Source organism: Tachypleus tridentatus, chromosome 11, assembly GCF_004210375.1.
Source record: "Tachypleus tridentatus isolate NWPU-2018 chromosome 11, ASM421037v1, whole genome shotgun sequence".
In the NCBI taxonomy this organism is placed as follows: Eukaryota; Metazoa; Arthropoda; class Merostomata; order Xiphosura; family Limulidae; genus Tachypleus; species Tachypleus tridentatus.
In genome coordinates, this window is record NC_134835.1 from 9690965 (window position 1) to 9715302 (window position 24338).

The following is a 24338-nucleotide window of genomic DNA, read 5'->3' on the forward strand; positions in this document are numbered from 1 at the left end:
TTGGTCACATAAAGCCCTAAACACAAAGAGTAACTACATTTGGTCACATAAAGCCCTAAACACAAAGAGTAACTACATTTGGTCACATAAAGCCCTAAACACAAAGAGTAACTACATTTGGTCACATAAAGCCCTAAACACAAACGTTTTTCCAGACTGTGCTACATTTCGGCACATAAAGCCCTGAACACAAACGTTTTTCCAGACTGTACTACATTTGGTCACATAAAGCCCTGAACACAAACGTTTTTCCAGACTGTACTACATTTGGTCACATAAAGCCCCTGAACACAAACGTTTTTCAGACTATACTACATTTGGTCACATAAAGCCCTGAACACAAACGTTTTTTCCAGACTGTACTACATTTGGTCACATAAAGCCCTGAACACAAACGTTTTTCAGACTGGCTTTACTACATTTGGTCACATAAAGCCCTGAACACAAACGTTTTTCAGACTGTACTACATTTGGTCACATAAAGCCCTGAACACAAACGTTTTTCCAGACTGTACTACATTTGGTCACATAAAGCCCTGAACACAAACGTTTTTCCAGACTGTACTACATTTGGTCACATAAAGCCCTGAACACAAACGTTTTTCCAGACTGTACTACATTTGGTCATATAAAGCCCTGAACACAAACGTTTTTCCAGACTGTACTCAAACCAAGTGTGTAAAAATCGGTGTCATTCCGTGAAGTGCCACCCACAAGGCCCGGGACTATTCAGAACCGGAAGTGAGTGAATAGTGGCGAACACTATTTATCAGAGAATGATGGACGTTTTCTTTTTCCGACAGGTTCTACACCTCAGGCGGATACGTTGACTTATTACAACTCTGGCGGGGCGTTACGACGTTTAAAACTTTCTTTTGTGTCGCGTTCGTCAAGTACCAGTAGACAGAGAAACCTTGTTTCAGTAGCTCGTGCATGTTACGGACGACGTGGCTGGAGAGACGACCGAGATATTCCTGTAATCAACAAGAAGGTTTTACAGAACTGGTTTTGTTTGCTAGCTGGTCGTAGGATCTGTTATACACCCTCCACGTGCAGACATTTGTCCACAACAAGGTATGACGTGTGCTAGACTATAACCCTTTGTTGCAATTATGTTTAAAACATTTATAAATTGTTCTATATTTTACTTTAAAAAAACAAAACCCGAGACGAATATTTCTCTTCCTTCCTGATCAAAGGTAACTGTAATTTCGAAGAACAATACTGGATAATCTAATTCGGTACTTTTGTTTCTGACAGTATTCTAATCATATAATTCAGTGTTGTGGTCATATAGTAGTTCACCATTCTTCGGTGTTCACACACGGATCCCGTGCTCAAAATCTTCGGAAAACCATGATTGATATCATGCCGAAACGCCGAAAATTCATTCGCCTATGATCCCGGCGACTGATTTTTTTAAAAGCGCGAAGCGACATCTCTACTCACACACATTATATGCTGACTCAGCACTTTTTTTTTCACTAGAGACGTGTGTGAACTTCTAAATCTTTCACAAACTTATTAATCAGTTACTGTATTCTTCTGTAGGCCTTATGTTGACTCGTGATTCTTTTATAGTAATAAATATTTCTTTCTCAAAACAGGTGTGAAAAGTGATTATAGACATAACGTATAACTTACAGCTTACATTCAAAACACAGTATTATCCTGCTGTGTTCATGTAAGTATGTAAATCACAGGAGTGCTTGGTGTGTTCATGTAAGTAACTATGTAAATCACAGGAGTGCTTGGTGTGTTCATGTAAGTATGTAAATCACAGGAGTGCTTGGTGTGTTCATGTGAGTAAGTAGGTAAATCACAGGGAGTGCTTGGTGTGTTCATGTGGTATGCAAATCACAGGAGTGCTTGGTGTGTTCATGTAAGTAACTATGTAAATCACAGGAGTGCTTGGTGTGTTCATGTGAGTAAGTAGGTAAATCACAGGAGTGCTTGGTGTGTTCATGTAAGTATGCAAATCACAGGAGTGCTTGGTGTGTTCATGTAAGTAACTATGTAAATCACAGGAGTGCTTGGTGTGTTCATGTAAGTACGTAAATCACAGGAGTGCTTGGTGTGTTCATGTAAGTAACTATGTAAATCACAGGAGTGCTTGGTGTGTTCATGTGAGTAAGTATGTAAATCACAGGAGTGCTTGATGTGTTCATGTAAGTAACTATGTAAATCACAGGAGTGCTTGGTGTGTTCATGTAAGTACGTAAATCACAGGAGTGCTTGGTGTGTTCATGTGAGTAAGTAGGTAAATCACAGGAGTGCTTGGTGTGTTCATGTAAGTAAGTACGTAAATCACAGGAGTGCTTGGTGTGTTCATGTGACTAAGTACGTAAATCACAGAAGTGCTTGGTGTGTTCATGTGAGTAAGTACGTAAATCACAGGACTGCTTGGTGTGTTCATGTAAGTACGTAAATCACAGGAGTGCTTGGTGTGTTCATGTGAGTAAGTAGGTAAATCACAGGAGTGCTTGGTGTGTTCATGTAAGTAAGTACGTAAATCACAGGAGTGCTTGGTGTGTTCATGTGACTAAGTACGTAAATCACAGAAGTGCTTGGTGTGTTCATGTGAGTGAGTACGTAAATCACAGGACTGCTTGGTGTGTTCATGTGAGTAACTATGTAAACCACAGGAGTGCTTGGTGTGTTCATGTAAGTACGTAAATCACAGGAGTGCTTGGTGTGTTCATGTGAGTATGCAAATCACAAAAGTGCTTGGTGTCTTCATGTGAGTAACTATGTAAATCACAGTAGTGCTTGGTGTGTTCATGTAAGTAACTATGTAAATCACAGGAGTGCTTGGGGTGTTCATGTGAGTAACTACGTAAATCAGAGGAATGCTTGGTGTGTTCATGTAAGTAACTACGTAAATCACAGGAGTGCTTGGTGTGTTCATGTGAGTAAGCATGTAAATCACAGGAGTGCTTGGTGTGTTCATGTGAGTAAGTATGTAAATCACAGGAGTGCTTGGTGTGTTCATGTGAGTAACTATGTAAATCACAGGAGTGCTTGGTGTGTTCATGTGAGTAAGTATGTAAATCACAGGAGTGCTTGGTGTGTTCATGTGAGTAAGTATGTAAATCACAGGAGTGCTTGGTGTGTTCATGTAAGTATGTAAATCACAGGAGTGCTTGGTGTGTTCATGTGAGTAACTATGTAAATCATAGGAGTGCTTGGTGTGTTCATGTGAGTAAGTATGTAAATCACAGGAGTTCTTGGTGTGTTCATGTGGGTAACTATGTAAATCACAGGAGTGCTTGGTGTGTTCATGTGAGTATGTAAATCACAGGAGTGCTTGGTGTATTCATGTGAGTAAGTATGTAAATCACAGGAGTGCTTGGTATGTTCATGTGAGTAAGTATGTAAATCACAGGAGTGCTTGGTGTGTTCATGTGAGTAACTATGTAAATCACAGGAGTGCTTGGTGTGTTCATGTGAGTAACTATGTAAATCACAGGAGTGCTTGGTGTGTTCATGTAAGTAACTATGTAAATCACAGGAGTGCTTGGTGTGTTCACGTAAGTAAGTATGTAAATCACAGGAGTGCTTGGTGTGTTCATGTAAGTAACTATGTAAATCACAGGAGTGCTTGGTGTGTTCATGTAAGTAAGTATTAAATCACAGGAGTGCTTGGTGTGTTCACGTAAGTAAGTATGTAAATATAATTTGAGTGTTTCGTGTTGTTCGACTTCTTGAATTATATAATTCCATGTCTACTGCTAGTCACATTTTAATTAAAATGCGATACTCTTCAGTTTAAAAACTGTTCTATTATGATTTTTGAGTTTCTTTATTAATTTAAGAATATGTAGATACTTTTGTTTAATGAGGTTTTTTTCTGGTGTGCTTAAAGAAGTCCATAAAGTGCTTATTATACGATATAATGCGAATAGTAGAACCATGACAACAGAAATGTAAAAATTACACAGTTCCTATCTTCAGTAGATCTGTGATGAAGTAATCATTAGTATAGATAATAACATACTGTTAAGAACGTATAAAACATTCAGCTCGTGTACTTGTATTCATCTGTCGATCGTAACAGTGACAGTAAGTTGTCTTTAATGCTAAAATGCTGCTTATATGACGTAAGAATCTAAAGACAATCTTTGTTTGTTTCTCAAGGTAATGAACAGCAAATGATAGATAGAATGTAGAACATAGTTGGATATTATTTGGTGGAGTGTTTTTGTTGTTTTTTTACAACGAACTTTACATCTCGCGTTTCCTAGTGAAAAGGAAGGAAAGGAATTCTTTTTAAATTGTTCTGAAGGAAAGTTATTTCATTATGAGCAAATATTCAAGTGGACATCTCATTGTATTATAATTAACGTACAGTCAATTAAATCACACTTTTATATATAAACAGTTCTCCCACTCGAATGTGTCACATAACAGCTGTGGACAGAGCTTGTAGTCCACAAAAGTAACTTGTAGACAGTTAAGCTTATGCCATACGATCTGATTACCATCTTTTTACGATGTAGCTGAGCCAATCAAAGGTAGAGGTGTTTTGGATATCTTCAATGTAACCATACAATCCAGAAGAACAACATAAGTGAACACTAGCTAAACGTAAGAAAGTTCTGTTTGTTGACTTTGTGTGAATGTGACTGATAGTGTTCATTGGTCTAAAATAAATAAATCTACTTTTTTTATTGTCAGTTGTTTGATTAAAGTAGAAGGGTTGGTTTAGTTAAAACAACACTGGTTATAGAAACTATTATCACTTCATGATTGAGCAAAACTATATTAATTGTTTTAATGACTTAAGATTTGATATAAAATGTACGTGTCCGTTTGTTGTAATTGAGCTAATACGTTGTTAGATTTTATAGAAAGGTCAAATTCTTTACAGGAGGCGTCTGGGACTTGTTGGAGATAAATTTCAAAAATAAACAAACAGTTCACAGTCCACTTGTTTTAAGTAATATATGCTGAAACAAGTAAAACACACATTCAAATGTTTGTAACACTGTTGGATATCACAGTTATACGTATCCAGAGCTTTAAGTAATTGTCTTATTTTTGTCAAAGTCCGCAGAGCTGATTGAATTACTTTAAAACGTAACTGATAAGACAAATTATTCTTCTATTCTCTGTGATTACAATACAAGCTGTGATATTTTCACTTTAAAAACCGCCATTATACGCTCTCTGTGGCTAAACTCACAATCATTCAGTCTAGATCTACCTTTCGAACTAAATTTTCGATGCGTATTTTTACCTTGACAGAGGTATAAAACATTGCACACGCCACGAGATATCATTAATGCAATAATACTAAATTAACAGAACAATAAAAAGTAAAATGTTTTAGTAACAAGAGATCGTAACACAACAATCACCAATTCGTAAAATATTATCCATACGAACCTGTAATAAGCTATCGCTTCTAAAACTAAATGAGTTTTTTTTGCTCTCTATAAACTACCTATATTATAACACTCGTAGTAAACTAAAAGAGATATAATACATCCCTTCACTTGCAACTATTTTTAAATTTACTTTTGTTTTGCTAACTTACTAAATATTTTAACGGAGAATTTTCTCGTCTCATTCGCTCGCTCGTTACTTACACAATTTTGTACCATATTTGACAAAGTTAGACACACATGATTTGCAACGTCTTTGTATAGTGTGCAGTACTGTTATGTTCCTTTAACCTGTGTAGTACAGCCAATGATGGATGAAAACGTAAGAGACGACCTGAAACTTCTTATCATTCTTTAAACACCCCATGTTAATAACAGAAACACCCGCTACCAGCTTGTTATAAAATGCTTGACTAACAGACCAAAACGACTGACACATCACGGCTTATAAAAGGAAAACTGATAAACTAATTATTGTCTGTTTACAAGTGTCCTTCACTCACACAGGAAATAAAATAAGAGTTATTGCAGTGAAAATATATATATGTAAAAACGTGAACATGACGATGACCGAAGAAGGTCGAAACGTTGTTCGCTCCTCTACGTAAAAAAATTTATCAACCCAAACGAGCCGTTTTTGCGTATATATTTTTCTCTACAAGTGGGTTTTCTTGTCATCACTGATTAACTGTCATTGCATTAATCTATCGGTATTGTTTTAGTACAACTTGTACTTATAATGTATAAGGAGTGTGGTAAAGCATGTTATGTGTCATGTAAGGACATATTTTTCATGTTTTTTTTACTTGTTTTTAACTGTGTTCCACCATCTTGGTCATTCACACTTCTCTCTTTAAATTTGAAAATGAACGATAATACATAATAGAGGAAGAGGTAAGCTTACACCTGAGCGCCTACTTTAGAACCGCCTCGTGACCCGAATAGAAAAAATGTTCGCAAATTTATTCTTCACAAGAAATGTATTGAAACTACATTTTTAATGGCATTTCATCTGACGCTCTATATTTTATAATCACGTCCGAATGTTATATAAGTACTTTCGGCAGTTACAATGTAATAGTCAAGGTACATTGTACATAAATGTCGTGTTTTTATGTTCCATTTGTAAAGGCGTCGTTTAAGATATGCTCTGGTTCTTGTATTTTAAGTTGTCGCTTTCTGCAACAACTGTGACACTGGTGAACCAACATGAATATATGTATATTTCTTAACTGTCACAATGAAAACAATTGTTGTAGTTGAGAAATTTTAAGGTATAGATATAGTTTTAGCCTTTGAATAAAATACATTGAGCATTATGATAATGACAAACTGAAATTAGTGAAACTTGTCAGGTCTATTTTAATGAATTTTAGTATTATAATATTGTCCTTTGATTCTTTTTATATGTTAGAGGGTTTTAAAACATGTACTACTAAATCAAATTATTAACAAGATTTTAATTACAGAGCTGTTACTGTTCTTATTGTAAACTTAAAGAATCAGACGTGGCAAAGTCATTAGCGTGACAAGAGAATGAATCTGAGGGTTCACGATTTTCATTCTGTAGCTCTAGAAACGTGACGACACTGCACTTTGAAGTCTTGGGTGCGTTATAACAGTGACAGTTGAATCCCATTATTCCGTGAGACAAGTGTAGTCCAAGAGTTGATGTTGATTACCTTCCATATCCCTCTTGGGTGCGTTATAACAGTGACAGTGAAATCCCACTATTTTGTCACGTGAGTGTAGCCCAGGAGTTGATGTTGATTACCTACCTTCTTTCTATCCTACAAGTTACAAGTTAGCGACAGCTGTAAGTACGTAACCTATTGAATAGCTCTGTACGAAAACAGGAAGGCAAACAACCAGTAAGAGCCTTGCTCTTATGGAACATGCTTGTTCAGTCTAGCTCTATACAAAAACAGGAAGACAAACAACCAGTAAGGGCCTTGCTCTTATGGAACATGCTTGTTCAGTCCAGATAAAAATACGTTTAAAAAAGAATGCATCATATCTTGCCTAAAGAATGAGTTAAATTGGCTTAAAATCAAGAAACGTACAGTTACAGTAAATTAACAAGGTAAAATAGTACAATTATGGGATGCTGTTAAGTGTAATGCGATCATCAAATAGCAAGAGACATTCTTAAAGAATAAATACGTGAGTTTTATAAACACGAGAAATCATAAGGGTGATACTGAAGGTGACCAACTATAGAGTCGCTCAAGAAGTCTAAGACAAATATTACGTCACACTTGCCATATCCAGTGGCGATGAACGACGTGGAAGTTGACTTCTTATTTACATAACGTCTTATTAACACAGCATCTTGTTCCCATCTGTTAGGACTTATCATTAAATCTTAAGAGGTAAGGATATTATGGGCCATTTATGTTCTGCCTATCCTTTCAAGGGCCATTCATTCAACAGAAATGAATACCACTTAGCCTAGCCCAAGGACGTTTTCATAGGTAAAATAATAGGGCAGAGATGACAGACATGTCAGCTTGTTTCTAAAAAATTATACATATGTGTTTATGAAATTTAAAGGTGAAATTATTTTGGACCACTCCTTTCTCTTAATGTTCTTAAAAAAGGACACCTTCTCCACAAGAACAGTATCATTTACTTTGCCTAAAGTGATTTAATTGTGTAAAAACTGCACGTATGCCAACTTCTTTCTAAAACCTATATTTAGCGTGAAATTATTTTGGGCCACTTCTTTGTGTGTGCTTCAAGAGGACATCTTTTGAATGACAATTAGTAGATCTACTGATTTTACTTTTGAGATGTTCAGGTTTCTCCGCCATTTATAGGTAAAACATACAGAAGTTTCTAATTAAGAGTTATGTCCATGTTGTAGGATAAACAAAAAATAAAACAAACAATAGATGCAAAATTATTTGCGCAAATCGGCTTTTCTCTACGGAAGTCAAACAATTTTTCCCTCTGGTCATCATTGCAATTAAGGTCTTCTGTAAACCTGGGAAAGAAGGTCAGGTACAATTTGACCTCTTCCTTTTTTCTTCTAAATCCCCCGCAGGAACAGAGGTAAGTCGACGATTTGTTAGTTTGTTTTTGAATTTCGCGCAAAGCTACTCGAGGGCTATCTGCGCTAGCCGTCCCTAATTTAGCAATGTAAGACTAGAGGGTTTGTTTGTTTGTTTGTTTTGAAATTCTCACAAAGCTACTCGAGGGCTATCTGTGCTAGCCGTCCCTAATTTAGCAGTGTAAAACTAGAGGGAAGGCAGCTAGTCATTACCACCCACCGCCAACTCTTGGGCTACTCTTTTACCAACGAAAAGTGGGATTGATCGTCACATTATAACTCCCCACGGCTGGGAGGGCGAGCATTTTTGGCACGACTCGGGCGCGAACCCGCGACCCGCAGATTACGAAGCGCACGCCTTAACGCGCTAGGCCATGCCAGGCCCAAGACTAGAGGGAAGGCAGCTAGTCATCACCATCCACCGCCAACTCTTGAGCTACTCTTTTACCAACGAATAGTGGGATTGATCGTTACATTATAACGCCCCTACGACTGAAAGGGCGAGCATGTTTTGTGCGACGGGAATTCAAACCTGCGACCCTCAGATTACGAGCCGAACGCCTTAACCCGCCTTGCCATGCCGGGCCAAGTCGACGAACTAACAACGCCAAAATCAGGGGCTCAATTTCCCTCAGTGGACACAGCAAATACCCTGTCTCTAGTTCTTATAGAACTGAGGAAGGGGGGTCAGGTTCGTTCGGCCTTTCCTTCCCTCCAGCACATGTCTAATGATTTCTGTATGACATTAATTTAATTGCTTCAAGGGGTTCAGAGTACAACTTGTCCACACACACTCACTCTGGCTCCTTTTGAGACTATGCTCAGATAAGTAGCTTTGACGACGTTAATACTTTGATTCAATTCAATCATTTACCATTTCAGTGTTGTCACAAATCTAAAACGAACGATAAATTATGGCAGTCTAGCCTTAGCTGACCTTAATTTATTTTTATTCCTTATATATATGTTAATTTGGAAGAGATACTTAGTGTTATCTTTATCATGTATAAGATAACAATGAATTTCTCATAGTCGTTTTCGGGACAATTTTTAGACGAAATAATTTAGCGAGCTATGTAGGAATTTATTGGGTTACGTTTCTATTTTCACGTAATTGAAATGTTGATCTTGGCACTTCGTATGTAAGTAAAGAGTTCTCTACTGTTTGTAATTTAATTTTTTAAGTTGTTTAATTTTTAATCTATGCAGATGGTGAGTACTAGATAAGCGGACATGTATATGTTTTATGATTATGTTATCGGCTGTTGCTCCCTGTTTTAACCTTTAGATTCCTGGTATAGTTCGTGCGTTGCTAAACTTTGGTTTTCATGCACTTTAAATGAATAATTCACGATAATTTAGAGTAATAAATTAGTCCTATACATTTTGATGATGTCGTAACCTGTAGAAGTGCCATATTTATGTAGAGTTCTGGCGGGTCGTTTTGCTGGTTTTGTAGAAACTACTTATTGATTCTTAGAGACATTTATTTTAATACGATACTTTTGGGGAAGTTTTAAACTTTTCTATTTAATTGAGGTTGGAAAATTGTCGCTCCTATTTATCGTGCAACATTGTCTGACGAATATCCGTGATTCGAATCTTTTAGAGAGATATTGTTGACGTATATAATGAATGGAATAAGGCTCACCCCTATTTCCTGAGGGACACCTGCCTCAGAAACAAATTACTCCCAGAAGTCTAGTGGCCTCTACTGCGACTTGAAATGAGTGCTAACCTTCCACCCACAATCCCTCGGTAGACTCAGCAGATAGTCCAATATGGTTTTGCCATAAGAAAACACACACACACACATACACCCTTCCACCCCACACGCCATCTGTTTGAAGTTTTGCTGCGGGGACTATTACATACGTTTACCACCCGTATTTCTTGTACGTTTGTTGATATTGTAGTTCGGAAAATATGTTTTTACTACATGCAAGTAATGAACTAGTGTAGTGAATGTTTTCTGTGAAAAGTGACAATTTTACTTTCTGGCAGTAAGTGACTTGTTCTCAAACTTATAATATCAACTATTTAGCTATGAATACGTCAGATCGGATATAACATTATGGATAAAAAAGGTCCATGTCGATTGTTTCATTCTCCAGACCAAACTAAAATTATTTAAAAAAAAATCAAAGCCAGTTCACATATCCAACAAACTCTCTTTCAAACCCAAATTTACCACCTTTACTACATCCAACACAACTCATGACACAGACCAACCAACCTATTATGATAAACGAAATTTTGTATATTTGTGTTCCCTAGTTCTATAATTCTCGCTGCTAAGTATCGTTGATTTAACAATATTAATTCCTTTTACAATCTTAACCACTTAACTCGGATCCAATCTAACTCTTCTTTTTTCAAGAGTAAAGAATTTTGGGTTCTTAATATCGGCTCATATGGCAAACCCTTTTTCCCAGGTACCATTTTAGTAACCCTCCTCTGAACTCTATCCAACAATTCAGTGTTATGCCTTCGGTAAGAAGTCCGAGACTGAACACAATACTCTATGTGTAGCATAACCAGTGATCTATACAATAAAATTATAACCTCTTTAGACTTGTATTCAATATTTCTGTAGATACAACCTAAAATACTGTTTGTCCTACCACTAGCAACGTCACTCTACTTGGATGTCTTGAGAGACTGATCAATTATTATAACAAGATCCTTTTCTTTTAGGAGACCCTTAAAATCATTCAATTTATACTTATAATTTAAATTATGAAACCCATCTACCAGTTATTTGCTCAACTCACTAAATGATGTAAATCCTTTTGTAAAGCACCAACTCCCTCTCACAGTCAGAAACACCCAGGAATTTGATGTATTCACTAAATTTGAGTATCTTATGGACCATTCCTCCATCTACGTCATTAATATAAATCAGGAACAGTGTTGGTCCAAAGATTGAGCCCTTTCACTGTTACACTGAAAAAAACTGTGATAATTCATTCATTAAGAAATTACTTTTTATGAAACTAATCTACAAACAGAACACAAATTGATGCTTTTCATCAAAATATATCCAAGTTAGACCGGAGAGGCTATCGCAGAGAAAGTACAATGTGAGATGGAACAGCATCTTTGCTTCATAGATATAAATTTTCTGTTACAAAATGGCTTTATCAAATATGGCGTGAAGATCGTCGAAAATTACGTTTCAAGAACCATAGATTATATCCATGGACATCCATCTATGGACATGGTGTTAAGTGTTGATAATATAGATAATGCCCGTGAACATCAATTCGTGGACATAGTGTCAAGTGTTGATAGCGTGGATTACATCCATGGAATCCATCTATGAACATAGCGTTAAGTGTTGATAGCACAGATTACAGCCATGGACGTGCATCTATGGATATGGTGTTAAATGTTATTAATATGAATTATAGCCACGGACATTCATCTATGGACGGAGCGCTGAGTGTGACAGACCAAGAAACCTTGAGAATCTTCAGTAAGATTAAAACTTCACTATCTATTCAGATAGAGTAGAAACCCGGATGAACCATAATGTAGCTAATTTAAAAACTTGTTACACCCAGTTTGTGTTGGATACAAAACATTATGGACGTCAAAATAATTTCTGCATGATTTTGTTCTCTCTGTAAGAAAAACAAAGAAAACAGGCAAAAAGTGAGAAAATATATCTTCGACCCTTGTAAAAGTCACTCCAAGAATATAAGAAGTGATGAACCCGCACACTCTCAGAAATGTGATGATTAAATCGGTGCTTGGGATCAATACCAGTGTCTACAGAAAGTCCTGGGGAATATTTTACTGTGAACCAATTCCATGATGATACAATGGCAAGAATGTTGAACGACACAAATGTTAGGCTTTCTGAGAGCTGTCCGTCACAATCCAGTGTCACATTGAAATGTTAGGCTTTCGGAGAGCTGTCCATCACAATCCAGTGTCACATTGTCAATGGAGAAACGGAGCGAAATAGACCCTGACAGAAAGGAAGGCTACTCTGTACTGAAGAAAACATGGGCTGACACAAAAATGTGTCAGTAAATTAACCAAGTAAATAAATTTTACACTTCCAATGCAGTAGAATCAAGACCAGTCATTCAAGAATAAACATATATGTTTGTGACGTGCGATAGGCCAATGCAAGTTTGAAGGGGGCATAATTTGTAATCTTTCAATAACAAATAAGACAAAAGTGTTAGCACTAAATGATTGTACTGATGGATCTGGATGGATCAATCAACCATAAAACCTTGCAAGTGTTCTGAAGGCACACGAGATAGCAGAAGAGGAAAAAACTGAAAGATCAGCCTGATGCAGTGAAACCCATGTCCCTTTACACAACGCAGTTAACCATTAAAAATATAGAATGGATTGTAATATAAACATTGTCAAGTCAATTGGAATAATTCAGAAAATTTCAAATGAAAGAGACTTCGAAAACAGATATAGATGATAATGAATATATGGATGCTAGATAGTGCAGAAACACCAACATGAAAAGGAACTGAACCCCATATCAACAAAACATGTTTATATACAAAGCATTTATCTATTGATGTTCAGATGTTCTTGGATGCTCAACTATATATATAATGAAAGACCTTCAGCTTCCCAAAAACTGTTACCTTTGCCTGGATACAACTAGATCTGTCGTTTCCAAGCCTAAGGACCATAAGAAAACATTCTTTACTATGTGCTGTGCATTCCAATATAGACCAAAAAGATGAAAAAGGTTCCTGAAGCTGTCATCAGACCACGCACCCATTCATCCAGCATTGGTTAACTTTTGTACCTCGTAAACAACCACAAGTTTATGGTTGAATGTGAATAAAAAAGTGTTGTGACAATGCAAGGCTCTACTTATGTATCCAATAGTTCTGAAAAACCTCTTCAAAGACATGATAAAGAGCTTTATTCGTGAAAACATTTTGAGCAATTTTCCAGCCTTTTATAAAAGAATAAAACGCCCCAATAATCTTTAGAATGAAAGGTGTGTATTATAGTTTTGAATCAAACTTAATTTTTAAATGTTTAGTTGTAAAACTAAAACAAATGATGTATTCTTTGTAAGTCTGGTGAGCTATTGTATCAATACAAACATGAAATGATGGAAAATATACAGGAGAAAGAGATAAAAAATAATTTAACCTCTTAAATTTCACGATAAATATGTTGATTTTAGAAAGAAGTCGATATATAGGCTATCTCTGTCCTTTGCCTGTGAAAGCCATGTTGAGCCAGGCTAAGCGGTATTGTTATTTGTACATAGGAAACGCCCCTTAAATGCTCAGAGAGTGGTGGCCCATGATAATTTAACGCTTAAAATTTCACAGTAAATAATAAACATACTGGGATATGTGCCATCGTTTTCCCTTGGTCACCTATAATAGGGCCCCGCATGGCCAGGTGGGTTAAGGCGTTCGACTCGTAATCTGAGGGTCGTGGGTCTGAAACCCCGTCGCACAAACATGCTCTCCATTTCAGCCGTGGGGGCGTTATAATGTAACGGTCAATCCCACTATTCATTGGTAAAAGAGTAGCCCAATAGTTGGCGGTGGGTGGTGATGACTAGTTGCCCTCCCTCTAGTTTTACACTACTAAATTATGGATGGCTAGCGCAGATAGCCCTGGCGTAGCTTTCAAGCGAAATTTAAAATACAAAAACAAAGACACGTTGGTATAAGTTGAATCACGAACAACGATTTCTGAAATATTGATTCAATCGTATTTTATACTCAGATATTGGTGAATGCATGCTATTTAGACAGATACAAAAACTACTCGTGCGGATTACGCGTGCAAGCAGGTGTTCGGCGCGTGCTTAGGTTTATCTTGACTTTTGCTTTAAACACACGTTCCAGTGAGTCAGTTTCTTGAGGCCACCTATATCTTTATAAAGAGAAAGAGAAAACAGTTTATAGGGGTCGCATGGAATCAGGCAGGTGTTGTTTGCTGTGAGGGCTACAAACAGCTGCCTTTTCTTTCTTTTCTTTTTTTTTTTTTTCTTGCACAACGAAGCGAAGCTTTGCCGGACTTCACGTCAGACGTACAGAAATCAGTAAAGAAGACGAGCGCTTTCTGTGGCTTCTCTCTTTCCAAGTAGGTTCTACAGGACGGTAATGTTGAATGACGTGTTTCTAGGTTGAGCTTACACTGAAAAAAGAATTCTTAATGAAATAACGTGCTTACATCAACTTTGGAATTTCCGCTTACAATGTTGGTATTAATGGCGTTAAATACACTAAAACGTAAAAACTCGCTTAAAAATACCTTAGCAGGAAAACAAGTGTTACAGAAATGTAATATACATCATATATTTATATATTAAACTATTTGTTCTATTTAGCCATACTGTACTTTTTTTTTATTCTATGTTTAAGCATTGTCCAAATATTTTTGTCTTATTGGTTTATAATTTTTGTGTATGTTTGAAGATGCTTAGTTCGACAAAACTCTAACATTTAGGGATGATATACTTATTTCTGTTTGTGTTTTTCACTACGAATGTTGTTGAATGCGTTTGGCGGAAGTAATGGTGATAAAGAAAACAATAAACTATTAAAAATCATCTATGTATGTTGGGGGTCAAGTTAAAATTATATCAATATTTATCGTCATACATTCATTGTTATCCATGCAGGTCTGACAGTTTATAATGTATCCTTCCGCGCTAATACCAGAGTCCCCAGCCTGTCCTTGCCATGGTATTTCCGTACTAACTGTTATTCCACTCACCGATTCTCGGTGTAACAAATTCAACGAATCTTGGACTGATGGGAGGAGTAACATCCGGTTGTCAATGGAAACATCTCCTATGGTTACCAAGGGAACGAGCGAGCCGCCTCTTCCAAGAGGTAATTATTAATTAAAGTGACTTCATTTACAAATGTTAAACAGACTATTTGACAGGAAGATGGAGAAAATAAAATGTTTGAAACCGCATTTTAAAAAACGATGGGTTTATTTTTGTTAGAACAATTTATTCTCATTTGTTTTCGTATGGCGACAGAACCTTTAACTAGACTGCGATGCTTATCTTAAGGACATTTGTGTTTAATTATGAAAGCAATATTTTAAAATTGTCTTCCTTTTTCTATTCAGTGATTAGAAAAAATATTATGAAGGAGTGAAAACACTGTAACGTTAAAACCTTAAGAATTTTTATTGTGTTTCGTCAAAGATAAATAGTAGTAAATAATAAATTATTTCGCACTTTCTCGTCTTAGTCAGTCAGTAGTTTCCAAGGTAATATTTTGTTTTATGTATAGGTGGTATTCCTAAAATTACTTGCTATATCTTGTTTGTTTAATTCTTTGTAGATCCGCGGCTGTGGACACGCGACCACGTGGCCTCATGGTTAAAGCATATGGCATCGTGTCATCGTTTGCCTTCAGTAAAATTAGAACGTTTCCTTATGAATGGCAAAGCCTTATGTTTGATGAACATGGAAATGTTTGTTCAGCGTGTTCCGCTTGGTGGTAAACTTTTATACAAGGATTTTCAGCTGAGACTGACAAGCGCACTCTATCGTTGAGAAACACCTGCGAGAAATATCAATATAGATAACACACTAACTTTGTAAAAACTAGTCAAATTATATCGACAGAACTAGCTCGTATATCCCCACAATACTATGTAAGAATAATTGTTTTTATTTATTTCTTTTAAAGTACCACTGGCATTTGTAAAATTATATTTGGTTTTATATTATCGATGTCTTTGGCAAGTTCAAACACAAAATAATGGATATTTTGTTGTTTTCGTGTGACACAAAAGTCGGAAATTTTTTCTTTATGGATTCTCTTGTGTCACTTTGGTGATTTCTGAAGAGACTGACCGACCCAAGAAAACTTACGGAACTCTGGCTTATTATAATGTTGTGTATAACGTCTTTGTTCATTTTTATTGTTTATTATCTTCGTACATTCGTGAATAAAAAAATTGTTTTTCTTAAAAAGTAAAAAGTTTTAGTTCTTTTGTAGTTCCATTGCGATTAATATTACCTCTGATAGATTAGGCTAAAAATGCCAAAATATCTGATCATTTGTACTTAAAGGTTTTTTCAAATTTCTAACAAGACTTCATAATTTAATTTAGTAAGATCAAAGATGTGAGAAACTTCTTACAGTATTAAATATTTATGTTTTTGTTATTGTACTGCACAAATGGCTAGACATATAATATTATTACGATACTTTTATGGGTGAAAGAAGACAATATTATTTATTTGTATGATCGAAATATTCAATTAGTAATTTAATGGTGACCAAAGCACTATTTTCACTGATGGAAGTGTTTGTGAAGAGTCGTTATACGGATAAGTTGAAACCGAATCCTTACATTAGTCACAATATTAATAACAATCTACAATTGGCTTCAACTGGACGATATATAATACAACACCAGTTCTCCATACACTGATATGTGGCTTCACATATTTTCATATTACTACAAAACAGCTGAATGCTTCATACCTAAAATGTGATGATCGTATACTGACAGAACAAAATCTAATTTCATCCAAAGTTGTAAGTTAAGGAAATCACCCAATCACAAGAGTGAAAGTTAAACCAAAGTTGTAACTTAGGGAAATCACCCAATCACAAGAGTGAAAGTTAAACCAAAGTTGTAACTTAGGGAAATCACCCAATCACAAGAGTGAAAGTTAAACCAAAGTTGTAACTTAAGGAAATCACCCAATCACAAGAGTGAAAGTTAAACCAAAGTTGTAACTTAAGGAAATCATCCAATCACAAGAGTGAAAGTTAAACCAAAGTTGTAACTTAAGGAAATCACCCAATCACAAGAGTGAAAGTTAAACCAAAGTTGTAACTTAAGGAAATCATCCAATCATAAGAGTGAAAGTTAAATATCCCTAATTACTTTCTAGGTACCTACAAGCGTGCTACCCTAGATTATATTAAACATCTTAGAAAAACACGTAACTTAAAGAAGTCTTGACAGACGTGAAATAAATACCTTATTACTGCAAAGTTTTCGAGGACGTTTCTTTTTTAAGCCTAGATTACATGTTATGATGCTTTTGGCTTAGTATGTCTTTTAAATTACACATGTACGTTAGGAGATCCCAGAATTACGAAGTTATAAATGTTTCAACTACTGATCTTCCACGAGAGAAGAAGTTGTATACAGTGTTCTAAGTTTACATGTAAACATTCTGCAGACTTTTGTAAGAATAAGGATTAGAGGAACAAACCTCAGAAACTTTTTATGTTTTTGTCTTGTTTTAGGTTTTTAATGGAATTAATGTCTCTTTTTGTAAGGTTGTTTTTTTATTTTTCTGTTTTGTGAAATTATGTTGATGGTTGTGTGAGAACATTCTTTGAAAAAATCGTTTAAGATGTTGTTTTTAGGTGTTTCTGGAAAATATAAATTTTTAATTTTACCTGGGAAGTTTGGCTGTTGGATGTCAATAAAATTATCTAAGTTGTCTTCTTTCTGTTGGTTGTTTTTGGTTGTTTCCTTGTTTTTGTTTTCTATTTTCTCACAAAACCATCAACATAATTTCACAAAACAGAAAACTAAAAAACAATTTTACAAAAAGAGACATTAAAACCTCAGAAAAATAAGAGTACACGAACTAGTTTAAATAGAATTGATAAACAGATCGAACACAAGACTCTCTCGTATTGTATAAAGTAAGCTTTACTGATATGAATGCTTAATTTGAAGTATATGTCAGTTCTATTCGAGGTTGTGTTTGAAATATATACCAGTTTTATCAGATATTATACTCAAAAAATATTTTACTTCTATTCGTATGGTGTTTTATTCATATATCATCTATAGTAGAATTGAATTGTATGTCAGTTTTATCGAAATGTAAAACATATATCGCTTCCATTGGAGATTGAAATATATATATATCAGTTATAATGGTACTTCAAATATGTATCAGTTCTATTTGAGGTTGAAATATACATATCAGTTATAATGGTACTTCAAATATGTATCAGTTCTATTTGAGGTTGAAATATATATATCAGTTATAATGGTACTTCAAATATGTATCAGTTCTATTTGAGGTTGAAATATATATATATCAGTTATAATGGTACTTCAAATATGTATCAGTTCTATTTGAGGTTGAAATATATATATCAGTTATAATGGTACTTCAAATATGTATCAGTTCTATTTGAGGTTGAAATATATATATCAGTTATAATGGTACTTCAAATATGTATCAGTTCTATTTGAGGTTGAAATATATATATATCAGTTATAATGGTACTTCAAATATGTATCAGTTCTATTTGAGGTTGAAATATATATATCAGTTATAATGGTACTTCAAATATGTATCAGTTCTATTTGAGGTTGAAATATATATATCAGTTATAATGGTACTTCAAATATGTATCAGTTCTATTTGAGGTTGAAATATATATGTTTTCTTTAGGAGGTTTTGTTTGAAAAGTATATATATATATATATGTTATGTTATAGTTTGTGTTTGAAATTTATATCAGTGCTATTGGAGGTTGAAATATTTATCAGTTATATCAGTCGTTAAAATATGTATTAATTGTATTGGAGATTATTCTTTGAAATGTATATCAGTTCTATTGGATGTTAAAATATATATTAGTTCTATTACAGATTATGTTAGAAATATGTATAAACTCCATCCGTATTGTGTTTGATCTATTTATCAATTCCATTAAAGACAGAAAACTATTTCAGTTTTAGTGAAGGTTAAAATATATATCAATTCTATTGGAGGTTAAAATATATATTAGTTCTATTGAAGGTTGTGTTTGAACCAATTTGTGTGGTGAGTGGACCTCCCAGAGATGGTTTTGTCTTTTCAGTTTACCTCCTCTTGGGTCTGAACGTCCGCTCACGTGTTTGCCGTACATGGTGGTCCTATCACACTACTTTTGCCTTTAGATGTTGGCCTTGGTTTGTCACCCACGGTCAATTGGCTGGTCCACTTGGGCTAGAATCAACCAAATACCAGTGTCGGACATTCTTAACAGCTGTTATGGACATTGTATCTGATGCCGATGTTTGGGTATAGGGCTCACGAAACCCTGGTGTTGCTACAGCATCTTGTGTGACACTATAGTGTATCTCATAATAGGACACCATGGTGAGTGGGGTCAGTAGGCCCTGAATCTTTCTTCTTTTGTTATGGATCCTCGTCGGTTCCACTTTCCTTGGACCCGAAATGTAGAACGGGAAATGTAGTAAAAATTACATATTTTTTATGTTATCCTGTTAAACAAATACCGTCTTCTACATTTCTGTTCTTGTTTGTTTGTTTTGAATTTAGCGCAAAGCTACATGAGCATTATCTGATAGCCGTCCCTAATTTAGCAACGTAAGAATAGAGGGAAGGCAGCTAGTCATCATCACCCACCGCCAATTCTTGGGCTACTCTTATACCAACGAATAGTGGGATTGACCGTCACCTTATAATGCCCCATGACTGAAAGAGCGAGCGTGTTTGGTGCGACAGGGATTCGAATCCGCGACCCTCAGATTACGAGTCGAACGCCTTAACCACCTGATCATGCTGGGCTTCTGTTCTTAAATGATTACTGTAACACCTCTACACAGAGTTAGTATAACATCACGTTTAACACCATTCTAGTGTTCACTGCTTTACCACAATAACCTTCAAAGTGCCTGATCTGAAGCGACGATCTTTATTGATAATTAGAAATATAACAGGTTTAGTAACTATGCCTCTTTAATCGCTATCAAGTATTTACTGAAGATGTAAAACCTAAGTTCAAATAAATATCACTGGTTAATTATAATATTAATTACTAAATAATATCACGTTACACATATGTGAACCAGGATTTGAGCTTGTTTATTTTTTTTTTGTTCTTATTTTCGTATCGGATTGATACACCTTAATTAGGTTATATCTGGAGAAAGTCTACTTCGCTTCGCTCACAACAATAATTAACGACAAGTATTACTGACAAATAATTATCATGTTTATTACAATGGTAGTTTAATGGTTTAAGGCACGTAAATAGAACTGGCTTAGGATCAAATAATATGATAAAAAATAAAATTTTATATATCCTAACAAGTTATTTAAATTCTCTTGTAAAAACGGTTGCATTTGGTTCTGTCGTATTGTCATAATTGTGACCTTGAACAAAAAATAAGAGACCATTCAGAAGTCTTAAGTTAAATTTCATAAAATACCCCATAATACTCCTTAGGGGCTCAGCGATAAATCTGCAGATTTAGAACGCTATAATTCGAGTTGCGATACACGTGGTGGGCAGTGCAGACACAGCCCATTGTGCCACACAATAACCAAATCAAATATTCCATTAATTTCTTAAGCAGCGTATAACTTGACCCCTTTTACCTCACCATGCAACGTCAGCGGGAGTAACATCACACTGACTGAAGAATGGAACCTTATAGCGCCATCTGGCGATATATCAGAAGTTAGTAAACCATTAATTCTCAATGACAATCTGTCTTCTTACTTTTTGTGCCGAATGTGATTTTATCAAACAAATTGATTCAAATAGACAAGGAATAAACCTTAAGAAATAACATCCAATTTCATATTTGTATTTCAACTAGTTAAATAATCGTCAGATAAATAGTTACAGAGGTTCTAAAACATTTTGTGATTGAACAACGTTAAAAGCTGTGCAGTAATTTTTTTTAAATATACATTCACATCACGTGGTAAAAATTAATTCATAAGTTAACCACCAACTTGAGGATTTTTCACTGTTCTTCTTTGTAGCGTTTCTCCCAGTTACTTTAGGTTCTCATTTCTGATCCTTCGTATTTTGTGTCACAGCTGATCCGTATTTTCTCATGGTCGTCTCTCACTATATCCATCTACTTTCTCTTATTAAGTGTGTTACTTCCACGTCAAAGCACGATTTATTAAACTTTATAATTCACAACTGACCCTGAAGTATAAACCATAATAAGTGACTTACGTTATTGGTATTCCTCCCCTTTAACTATCATGTTTATATCTCTCATATCTGTGATGCCCATAGTAAGGAGAGCACAGATATTCCATTGTATAGCTTTAGGCTTAATGGCAAACAAACTCCGTAAGTGATACTTCTCTGATGTAGGTGTCCTTCGACACTTTATTATTCAACTTAACATCCACGATACGTTTAGGACCATGAGTCACATCTCTACTGTTCAATCAGACAAGTGTTGGCGGAGGCTGTCTCTGACTAGCAGCCTTCCTTTTTTGTCTACTACTTCAATGGTAGTGTATACAATCACTGTGGAATTCTGAAACACAATATTTGTAACGTAAAATCGCTTCACGTTATGAAACACAACATTAATGCGTTATTTATGTGTTTGTTTGTAACAGTAAATGTTTTTAAATATTATTTTGAGAAAGAATAACAGTTTTGTGCAACATTTAATTTGCTACATTAAAAGAGCGGAACCTAGAATCAAGAGTATTGGAATATTCATATTTTTACACTGTACTAAACACCAGTATCTTTCTTAGCACGATGAATGATTTTTTTAAAAATTTCAACTGCAAGAGGTTTCAATAATTAAATACTACAATGCTAGACAATAGTAAATATGACATTTTGTTTGTTTGTTTGTTTGCTTGTTTTGAAATTTCGCACAAAGCTACTCCAGGGCTATCTGTGCTAGCCGTCCCTAATTTAGCAGTGTAAGACTAGAGGGAAGGCAGCTAGTCATCACCACCCACCGCCAACTCTTGGACTACTCTTTTACCAACGAATAGTGGGATTGACTATCACATTATAAAGCCCCAACGGCTGAAATGATGAGCATGTTTGGTGTGATGGGGATTCGAACCCGCGACCCTTGGATTACGAGTCGCACGCCTTAACGCGCTTGGCCATGCCGGGCCCAAATATGATATAGCATTCGTATAAGAAAATCACCAAGTCGTTGTTGTGATCAGCCTTTCATAAAACGTTTTGTACGATTCTCATGTAACGTGAAAAATAAAAAAGTAGTTGTTGTTTTTACTGTATCAAGTAGTCAGATTAAAATCATTTTCCTTTAGGATAAATAATATGTAAATCCCGAGTTCTATAGCTGATGATGTAATAAACCTTCCAACTAGGTTTCGTTACTACATTGACTGAGTGCTTGGGGTCATTGTAATGTTAAAAATGAAACATGTCCAACGTGAAGCGTTCCGCGAGCAAATAGTATGGTGGATCAGAACCGGCCTGTACCTGCTAGCAGTCATGGTGCCTTCGATTTTATGCAAGTTGCTCACACTTTTGAATAGCTTCATAACCGTACTACTTCTATTGTAAATGAACCCTGAATATAGCACTGGGTGAAACATGAAGCTAAGTTACGATCTGTAGTTAGGATTTGCTGTCTTTAGCTAAACTTTTGATTTCTATGCGCTTGTCATGTGTGATTTTTCTCCACTGCAAGTTTGAAACTATAAAATTATACCAGTGCTTTATATAGGACTCTTGCTGTTTTCAGATTGGTTGAGTGACACCTTATCACATCGTGCTAAGTGTGCACAATGCAGCATTAGGCACCAGTTTATTTTTTTAAACAGAAGATATTATTTTCTCAGGTGACGTTTCCAGTATTGTATACATACATAAATATGAGAGAGAATTACATTAAAGAGTGGAGTCTTGTATCCAATATCGGTTTTAGAGACACAACACGGACACTGTTTAACATGCGTAGCCATAGGAAAACTGCAAGACATACGATCTTAAAAACAACTAGACGCACGCCACTTAAATATATGACACATTTATAAATTACATTACATCATATAATTATAATCGAGTGCAACATGTACAAAAAACATTTATGTATTGTAGTATTATGTTACATATCTTATAATACTAATATGAGGGATTACCAAAATGGCAGATTTCTAATATAATCAGTATTGTATATATACTCGGTGAGTGACCCGTTGTGAATATATGATAGATACAGAAAAACTGTCTGTGAGACGGTAATAACTCTTCGGGTTTACAATGCTAAAATCCGAGATTCTATTCTCTCTGGCGAATACAGCCAATGTGGCTTTGCTTTAAGATAAACGAACAGAACAGAAACAAACAGCAAGCGTTTTAATGAAAGCTAATTACAAAATACCTAAAACTGTTTAATGTTTGTCTGTTGAAAGTGTTTAATGTTTTTTGAGAGCGCTTAATGTTTGCCTGTTGAAAGTGTTTAATGTTTTTTGAGAGCGTTTAATGTTTGTCTGAAAGTATTTAATGTTTGTTAAAAGTGTTTAATGTTTGTCTGTTGAAACTGTTTAATGTTTGTCTGTTGAAACTGTTTAATGTTTGTCTGTTAAGAGTATTTAATGTTTGTCTGTTAAAAGTGTTTAATGTTTATCTGTTGAAACTGTTTAATGTTTGTCTGTTAAGAGTGTTTAATGTTTGTTAAAAATGTGTAATGTTTATCTGTTGAAACTGTTTAATGTTTGCCTGTTAAGAGTGTTTAATGTTTGTCTGTTGAAAGTGTTTAATATTTGTTAAAAGTGTTTAATATTTATCTGTTGAAACTGTTTAATGTTTGTCTGTTAAGAATGTTTAATGTTTATCTGTTGAAACTGTTTAATGTTTGTCTGTTAAGAGTGTTTAATGTTTGTTAAAAATGTGTAATGTTTATCTGTTGAAACTGTTTAATGTTTGCCTGTTAAGAGTGTTTAATGTTTGTCTGTTGAAAGTGTTTAATATTTGTTAAAAGTGTTTAATATTTATCTGTTGAAACTGTTTAATGTTTGTCTGTTAAGAATGTTTAATGTTTGTCTGTTGAGAGTGTTTAATGTTTGTCTGTTGAAAGTGTTTAATGTTTTTTGAGAGCGTTTAATATTTGTCTGAAAGTATTTAATGTTTGTTAAAAGTGTTTAATGTTTATCTGTTGAAACTGTT

At 35.1% G+C, this 24338-nt stretch overlaps 1 protein-coding gene across 6 annotated transcripts; it reads left to right on the top strand.

Annotated features, from left to right (window-relative positions):
* Positions 1–891: 891 nt before the first annotated feature.
* LOC143231425 (transcription factor ETV6-like) lies at positions 892–16403 on the top strand. 6 transcript variants are annotated; one of them, XM_076465965.1, is made up of 4 exons: positions 892–1074; positions 4500–4587; positions 15080–15293; positions 15759–16403. In XM_076465965.1, the coding sequence occupies exons 3-4, from the start codon at positions 15095–15097 to the stop codon at positions 15971–15973; spliced, it is 414 nt and encodes a 137-aa protein (XP_076322080.1). In that variant the 5' UTR covers positions 892–1074; positions 4500–4587; positions 15080–15094; the 3' UTR covers positions 15974–16403. The 6 variants fall into 6 exon arrangements, with proteins under 6 accessions (XP_076322080.1, XP_076322077.1, XP_076322076.1 ...); XM_076465962.1 differs by lacking the exon at positions 4500–4587 and having other exon boundaries at positions 893–1074; XM_076465961.1 differs by lacking the exons at positions 892–1074; positions 4500–4587 and adding an exon at positions 14386–14538.
* The last annotated feature ends 7935 nt before the right edge of the window (positions 16404–24338 follow it).